At 46.8% G+C, this 8,674-nt stretch overlaps 2 protein-coding genes across 2 annotated transcripts in view; both read left to right on the top strand.

Annotated features, from left to right (window-relative positions):
- Positions 1–1,564, top strand: part of Afap1l1 (actin filament associated protein 1-like 1) — a 37,962-nt gene extending 36,398 nt beyond the window's left edge. The window contains exon 18 of the mRNA XM_013025579.1: positions 1,532–1,564. Within this exon, the coding sequence (XP_012881033.1) occupies positions 1,532–1,555 (24 nt within the window). The 3' untranslated portion in view covers positions 1,556–1,564. The remainder of the gene's footprint in view (positions 1–1,531) is intronic.
- Positions 1,565–7,571: 6,007 nt separating this feature from the next.
- Grpel2 (GrpE-like 2, mitochondrial (E. coli)) overlaps positions 7,572–8,674 on the top strand; it is a 12,394-nt gene continuing 11,291 nt past the window's right edge. The window contains exon 1 of the mRNA XM_013025519.1: positions 7,572–7,683. Within this exon, the coding sequence (XP_012880973.1) occupies positions 7,607–7,683 (77 nt within the window). The 5' untranslated portion in view covers positions 7,572–7,606. The remainder of the gene's footprint in view (positions 7,684–8,674) is intronic.

Raw genomic sequence — 8,674 nt, 5'->3', positions numbered from 1 at the left:
CTTATGTGGTGCTGAGGAATCGAACCCAGGGCCTCGAGCATGCAAGGCAAGTGCTCTACCACTGAGCCACCTTCCCAGCCCCCCAAGAAACTGTTATCACCAACTAAATAGAAAAAACCTGGAAATGGAGCTACGGCTCAAGTGGTAGAGTATCAGCTAAGTGAAAAAGCTGAGTAATAGCAGGAGGCCCTAAGTTCAAGCCCCAGAACCAACCCCCCCAAAAAAAATTTTAAAGTGGTCACAGTTGTGGTAGCTCCCTTTCTTTGAAATATTTTCCATTAAAAAAAAAAACAAAAAACAGCTAGGGCTGGGAAGTTGGCTCAGTGGTAGAGCACTTGCCTTGCATGCCTGAGGCCCTAGGTTCGATTCCTCAGCACCACATAAGCAAAAAGAAAAAAGCCGGAAGTAGCACTGTGGCTCAAGTGGTAAAGCACGAGCTGAAGAGCTGAGGGACAAGCGCCCAGGCCCAGAGTTCAGGCTCCATGACCAGACCGAAAAAAAAAAAAACAGCTAGTGAGAAAGGCAGGGGATTCCCAATACTTCATGAGTAAAACTCAACTTTCATCAGAGGCCATAAGTCTCCAATCTCATTCAGAATGCAGAGTTTAGGTTAGCTGTTTAAATCACAGTGACAGCAAAGGCCCTTTCAAGAGTAGTACCACATGCACAGAGACCTGAGTGTGAGGGAGGGAGCCATGTGGGAACTGGGTGAAGGGTTACTCAGGAAGGGAGAAGAGCACGGGCCAAAATCCTTAAAGTGGGGGCAAAGCTTGATGTGTCTGAGGAATATCAGTCAGCTTTGAGTAACTGCACTGATTAAACCAAATGGTAAGCCTTAGGAGATGGGATCAGAGAAGGAACCAGCTAAGGCCAGACTATCCAGAGCTAACAAACAATTTTTACAGTGCCAGTACTAGGACTTGAAATTTAGAGCCTTCAGCCCTCACTTAGCTCTTTCTGCTCAAAGATAAAGAGTCTTAGAGACGTCTCTGCAAAAGCTAGTTTCAAGCCATGATTCACACATTTCAATTTCAGCCTCCTGAGTAGCTGGGATTACAGGTGTGAGCCACTGGTGCCCAGCTTGGATTTTAAGACTATCTTCTTGGTTACTGTTAAGAATGGACAAACAATAACAGCATGAAGAAATGACTTACTCATGACCACAGGATAACTCAGGAGGACCAACATCCAAAGCTCTCTAGCTTTCTGGGGTACTGGTGACTCATAGCTAGTAAAGATGCTGGTATTTGAGTATCACAGTTCGAAGCCTACTTTGGCAGTAAAGTCTTGGAGGCTCTTATCTCCAACAAGCCAAAAAGCTTGACAGAAATAGTTAAGGGATAGCACCTACGCCCTGAGTTCAAGCCCCAGTATTTGCAAGCATGTGTGCATGCACACACACACATGCACACACACACGCACGCACACACCAAGCAGTGATCTTTATATAAATAGGTGCAGTGCAAAGTTTTTCACCCTTAACTCAAACGATCATACTCAACAAACTGATTTTTGTCTTTCTGTACTTAAGGAATGGGAAATGAAGAAGACTTAGAAAACACACGAATTCCATTCCAAAAGAAGAATCAACTTGTCCATCTAAGACAGAAAAGCTTTTTTCACAGACACCAGGAGAAGACTGAAAGTATCCCTACTCTCTGGAACACCCAAAAGCCCAATTTTTATTGTTTGCCTGATTTAGGTGCTGTGGAAATTCAGGACAGGGGAAATGGAGGGCATCATTAGGATTTCAAAGAATGGAATTGCAGTGGGGGGAGACAGTCTGCACAGTTGTAAAGGTTTCGTTCCATTTCTTTGCCCTCCCCTCTGAAGAAGGAATGAAAGCACATGTGAATAAGCCATTCCATCCCATCTTGGCAGCCCATGCTAGTCCTTAGACAAAGGAAGGCAGTGCTGAAAACCTTAGAGGCACAGTAAAGAGAGAAGAGCCTTGATCATTCATATGTGTGCCTTCTGCATCTCTGCTTGGCATGACAGATGATCTCTGGGCCAAGCCAATATGCTGAAACATCAAAAACATCATCCCTGCCTGCACAAAAGTGAACAAAAGCCAGCTCTACAGTCATTCCTCCTCTGCTTTAGAATGCAGCTACTGGAATCTTCCAGATCTGAGTGTTTTTAAATCAGAAGGTTGAATACACAAAAGAACAAAAGAGAAGTTGGTCAACTGATACTTTCTATGCTCACAACGAAAGGAGCATGGAGCTCTAAGTCCATAGGATGTGGCAGACATTGGTTTGGCACATTGGGTCATGTGCTATCCTTGACCTATTTTATAGGGCACTAAGGTTTGTTGGACTAGGGTTAGTTGCCATGTCTTCGACGTGAAGACCACCTCATCTTGCACTGAAGGCCCACCAGCCTTCTGCTCTGCTACGAAGTAAACCTACCCAGGACAATCAAGAGGAAGGTGGCTCATTTCTGCCACATGGGTGCTAAGCTTTTTACAAATACTTAATTCTCCTGTGGAAGGAGCAAGGACTTCAAGTCTCAGGCAGCTTCCTTTCTACTGTCTCAACACCACAGGCACTTTCTAGATCTGTCTGTAACACATTTCTCTACAATAAAGATAAAACCATTTAACCTAGTAGCTCAGGGGTCAATGCAAAAGGAGGGGGGATTACCAGAATAACCCATAAACATTGCTTTACAGTCTGTGTGTGTATCTGTGTGTGTGTGTGTGTGTGTGTGTGTGTTCGAGTGTGTTCTAATCCTGGGACTTGAATTCAGGGCCTGACACTGACTCTGAGCTTTTTTGCTCAAGGCTAGTGATCTACCACTTCAGTCACAGCTCCACTTCTGACTTTTTGGTAGTTAAACAGAGTCTCATGGATTTTCCCTGCCCAAGCTGGCGTCAAACTGTAATCCTTAAATCTCAGCCTCCTGAGCAAGTAGGATTATAAGCCTGAGCCACTGATTCCTAGCAAGCCCACCAGCACATGACACTGTATATTCTTTTAACAAGGCTTAATATACCTCAGCCTCACTGAAACTTTACTTGTAATGAGAAAAAAAATTGTCCAAAATCTCCCACTGATCACTGGCAGAGTCTAGAACTTAGAGGTTATGATCCTGGAACCAGACAGCTGCATTTGAACCAATGGGATGGCAACAGGAAACTCACTGGACATCTCTCTGGCTCTTAGTTTCCATACCTATAAAAACAAGGTTAAGAATTATATTGTCCTTGCAAGACTACTGAAAGAATTTAATAATACATGAAAAACACCTTGCATAATGTCAGAAATAGGAAACACTCAAGACAAGAATAGCTCGAACTAGATACACAATGCCTGACTTAAAACCTAGTATGAAGCCAGATACCAGTGGCTCATGCCTGTAATCCTAGCTACTAAGGAGGCTGAGACCTGAGGATCGTGGTTCAAAGCTGGTCCAGCAGGAAAGTCTGTGAGACTCTTATCTCCAATTAACCACCAGAAAACTGGAAGTTGTGCTGTGGCTCAAAATGGTAGACCACTAGTTTGAGCTGAAGAGCTCAGGGACAGCACCTAGGCCCAGAGTTGAAGCCCTACAACTGACAAAAAAAAAAAAAAACTAGTAGGAAACTGGCCACTCTTGGCTCATGCCTGTAATCCTAGCTACTTAGGAAGAAGCTGAGATTTGAGGATCATGGGTCAAAGCCAGCCCAGGCAGAAAAAATACCTGAGACTCTTATCTCCAATTAGCAAAAAAAGCAAAAATTGGAGGTGTGGCTCAAGTGGTAGAGCACCAGCCTTGAGCAGAAAAAGAGGTTTAAGGACCTGCGTTCAAGCCCTAGTACCAGCATGTGTGTGCAGTATGCACCCACTTAAAAAAAAAAAAAAAACTAGTGATTGAGGCCTGTCATCCTATCAGTTGGAAGGCTGAAAGATCAAGTTCAAGGCAACCTGGGTTACAAAGTGAGACCTTGTTTCAAAAATCAAAATAACAGGGCTGCAGGTATAGCTCAGTGGTTAGAGCTTCTTCCTGTCCAGCAAGTGGAAAGGCTGGCGCTTAAATCCCAGTCCTGCCACCAAAAACAAAGTCTGTTCTCTCCATCTCCATGGCAATGGTGACACACCAAAAGACAGCCAATCCAAACTTATGGTTTTTTCTACCTTGGTGTCTTCAGTGTCAGACTGTCACTTTTGAGATTTCCAATGTCCTTTTTGTGTTGGTGGTGGTGTTCCAAGAGTGATGTACAGAGGGGTTCCAGTTATATACATCAGATAATAAGTATATTTCTTTTTAGACAATGCCACCCTCCAATGTTCTTTTTAAAAGTCTGTATCCTGAAATGGCACCCACCACGATGTCTCCAGTGTGTGTCACACCTGTCTTCTACAGTTAGTATGCACTGAAATGTCACTTTCTACCAATAGATGTTGTAATCTGAGAATATGTAAATCATTAATAATACTGAGCACTCAGCAGGTTAGCCTAGGGGCAGATGGTTCTTTTGATATTCTACCGTTGCTTTCCTGGTATTTTTGTTTTGCTTTAATAATTTTTAACTTGAGCCACACACAGCCCTTTTTGCTTGTTGTTTTTCAAATAGGTTCTCCTCCCCCTGCCACCCTGAATTGTAATCTTCCTATTTTGCTTCCTATAAAGCCGAGGTGGCAGGCCTGGGCTACCACATCCAGCTTTTTATTGGTAGAAATGAGATCTTGTGAACTTTTTGCCCAGGCTGGCAACCATCCTCCTGATTTCAGCTTTCCAAGTAGCTAGGATTACAGGTGTTAACTAATGTATCTGCTTCCCTTCATTTTTTTTTGGGGGGGGGGGACGGTTCCGGTCGTGAGGCCTGAACTCTGGGCCTGGGCGCTGTCCCTCAGCTCTTCAGCTCAAGGCTAACACTCTACCACTTGAGCCACAGCGCCACTTCCGGCTTTTTTCTTTTTGCTTATGTGGTGCTGAGGAATCTAACCCAGGGGCTCATGCATGCAAGGCAAGCACTCTACCACTAAGCTACCTTCCCAGCCCTCCCTTCATTCTTGAACAAGAAGTTCTGCATTTTCCTGTCCTTTAAATAATGCAGCCAGTCCTTGAGATAACTAATCACTGTTCCAAATATTTCTTTAGGTGCCACTAAATTCAGTGAGATCTGTTATAGTCATTGTTTCTACAGTTCATGTGATCAATGGCACAGGATTTGAACTTAGGGTACTGAAAGCTTGCTTATTCATGGTTGATACTGTACCACTTAAAGTCATACTTCTTGCATGGCTTTTATATTTATTTAGCGAGTCCTGGGGCTTGAGCACTGTTCCTAAGCTTCTTCTCAAAGCTAGAGTTCTACCACTCAAGCCACACCACCACCTCCAGCCTTTTCTGAGTAGTTTATTGGCTCTTAACTGGAGTTTTGTTGACTTTTCTGCCTCTAAGCTGGCTTTAAACCATGATCCTCCTGAATAGCTAGGATGACTGATCCACCAGCACCTGACCCCATTAACTACAAATCTCTGTTTCAGCCATCTGCACACTGTACTACAGCATTCAGAAGCAAACTAACACTTAATATGAATGGATACATGTATGCAACACCTTAAACTGGGCAGCTAAGAGAAATGTAGCCAAAATGGCTACAGCCAATATACCAATTTTTGTTCTGGTGGTACTGGGGTTTGAACTCAGGGCTTTATACTTGTTAACTACCACTAGAGTCCCAAGCCTGTTTGCTTTTGTTGTTTTCCAGATTGGGCCTCTACATTTAGCCTGGACTGCAGTCCCCCTCTTTTGGTCTCCTGTGTAGTTGAGATGACAGGTGCTTGTCACTATGCCCAGCTTTTTTGTTGAATCTTTTTTTGGAAGATCGGGGGAAGAGGGGTTAGGGGGTGGGATGAGAGGTCCCACTCTGCCTGGGCTGGCCTCAAGATTCAATCCACCCAATCTCTGGTGAGTCACTACACTCAACTTTACTTTCTGGGGTAATGGGCTTGAACTCAGAGCCAGGGCACTGTTCCTTATCTTTTTTGCTCAAGGCTGGTGCTCTACCACTGAACCACACCTTCTGGATTTTTGCTGGTTAATTGGAATTTCCTGCCTGGGTGGCTTCAAACCTTAATCCTTGGATATCAGCCTTCTGAGTAGCTAAGGTTTATAGACGTTAGCCACCAACACCAGCTGGTCTTGTACATTTTGCTGAGGGCCAAATGCATACCATAAACTTAATACCTACACCTCCTATACAGCTGAGGTTGTATAGCCAGGTGCCACCATGCCAAATTCCTGTTAAAATTTACGGGTTTATATTTTTGTTCTTGCTTTGTTTTTTCTAAGTATAGGCCATAGGTCTGAGGTGAACTGGACATTCCATCATTCCAAACACTGCAAAGCACTTGGTCAGAATCCCAGAGTTACAGTGAAAAAGTAAGGATCCAGGGTCCACTCCTCCACGCTCTCCCCTCATCTTGGCCTAAAAGGTCAAACCAGACTGGGAGAGGGTGAGTGGCAGACACCCTGTTTGGGAACATCTTGCTAGTACCCCTTCTAGTTCTAGTTCCTGTATTTTCCATGAACTTGGGGATAGGAACTGCAGTAGAAAACCAATCTAACCAATATAGTGCTATCTTCTAAAGCGCCTAATTAGAGGGAAGGCCAATCACAGCACAGCACAGGGTATTAAAACCCCTACAGGACCTGTTCTTTTTTTTGTGTTCATGGGACTTCAACCATGATCCTCAGATCTCAGCCTCCTGAGTAGCTAGGATTACAGGGGTGAGCCACCAGCGCCCGGCCTGGCACAACGTTCTTACAGCAATCAGAAGGCTATTTAGGATTTCACTCCTGTAATCCTAGCTTCTCAGGAGGCTGAGATCAGAGGACTGTGGTTTAAAGACAGCCCAAGCAAAAAAAAAAAAAAAAAGTTCATTGAAACTCAGCTCCAATTAACCACCAAAAAGCCAGACGTGGAGCTGTGGCTTAACTCACAGCGTGCCAGCCTGGAGCAAAAAAAGCTAAAGGACAGCGCCTAAGCCTGGAGTCCGCACTCCAGGATTGGCGCACTGGCGCACGCACACACGCGCGCACACACACACACGAAGTTACCTTTATTAGCAACTGTCATTGAGAATGGGACGACCACGTTTTAGCAAGAGAAGGAGACTCTGCAGGCAGCAGCAGTGCGGTCAGAGCGGCCCGCCGCCACGCCCTCGCCGCTCCGGGTCGCGGCCCTTCCCGCCCCGGGCCCAGTGTCCCCGCACCACTCCCCGCCCTCGCCCGCGCTGCTCCGCCGCCGGGACCGCCGGCCCCCTCGCGTCCACAGCTCCCGGAGGCTGTGACTTCCCTTGGGGAAGAGGCCTTCTTCGCCTCCGAGGCTTGCGAGGCCTGTGCCTCTGACTCTGCAGCGTACCAGCTGGACGCAGCAGCGCTCAGGCTAGCCTGTGACAACCAGAAGCTCGTACGCGAGCAGCCTAACTCTCCGAGCCGGAAGCTTGCGTTCCGCCCGGAACCACGGCGCGGCGCACCTGACAACCGGAAGTGCAGCGTTCCCATCCGGAAGTCCCGCGAGCGTTAAAGCTGGCCCAGGCGGCTCGAAGGCGCAGGCGCCTTTCCGCCGGGAGCCGGTGCGCACGCGCCGCTCGCGTCTTCTCGCGCCCGGAACATGGCCGCGCGGTCGCTGTGGGCGGTCCGGCGGCGGGTGCAGCGCCTCCTGGCCTCCTGCATCCCGCCCGATAGCAGGTAAGCGCTGGGGGGGCAGGGGGGTCGGGGATGTGGAGGCCTGGCCGGACCGGCGAGTAGGCGGGGCCGGCGTGAGCTGGGAGGCGTGGGCGGCAGCTCCCGCCGAGCCTCGGCCTCTGGGACCCGGCTTTCGCGGTCCCATTTCACAGAAGGGGAAATTGAGGCTCCAGGCTCCCAGGAAGGTGGGTGGATCCCGGGCCCCGTCCTGGGAGGCGGGAAGTCCTCGGCGCCCCGAGCACCGGCTGAAGCGGAAGCGTGGCCCTCTCCCGGGTCTTCGGCGCCGGTGCTGTCCTGAGGCGGGTGGGAGGCTTGGCCTGACGCCCCGTCGTGGGTAGTCTGTACCCGAGCATCGTTTCACCTGCCCGGAAAGCAGGGCGTTGGACCAGATTTCTCCAGATCGTCACCTCTGTGTGAAAATCCAGTTACTGCTTTAGCCACCAGCAGATTTTATGTCTTTGCTTATTGTCTGCAAAGCTATGAGTGCTTTTTATTAATGTTTAAAAGTTAAGTTTAGCCATTCTGACATCTTGAGACCTAGAAGAATTGAGTAACTTTTGTCAAACTGGATAACTCTTAGAAATGGCAGAACCCTACTATTAATAAGTAAAGGAGTAGAACCAGTGTTGATTCTAGGGGTGTCTTGGAAAAGAATGTAAAGACTGCAGTAGGGATTGTGTTTGGAGCTCAGAAGTGTCCATTAGATTCTGGGGGAATCCAGGGAAATTTCATAACAGTTTATCTTCTTTTTAAAAACTCACCTGACTGAACACCCTATCCTAAGCACTTTGGTGAGGAGTTGAATTGTTGTTTTTTGAGGATGAAACGGGTATTTTACTATGTTTAATTTGCCCCAGGTCTATCATGACCATATTTTCTGATAAAAATTTTGGAACCATATTTCTTTTTTTTTTATTTTTTATTTTTTTATTACTATTATGAAAATACCATACAGAGGGGTTACAATTACATGGGCATGATCGTGAGTACATTT

The sequence above is a fragment of the Dipodomys ordii genome, unplaced genomic scaffold (assembly GCF_000151885.1).
Source record: "Dipodomys ordii isolate 6190 unplaced genomic scaffold, Dord_2.0 Scaffold85, whole genome shotgun sequence".
NCBI classification, from domain to species: Eukaryota; Metazoa; Chordata; class Mammalia; order Rodentia; family Heteromyidae; genus Dipodomys; species Dipodomys ordii.
This window is presented reverse-complemented; position numbering and strand designations above follow the sequence as displayed.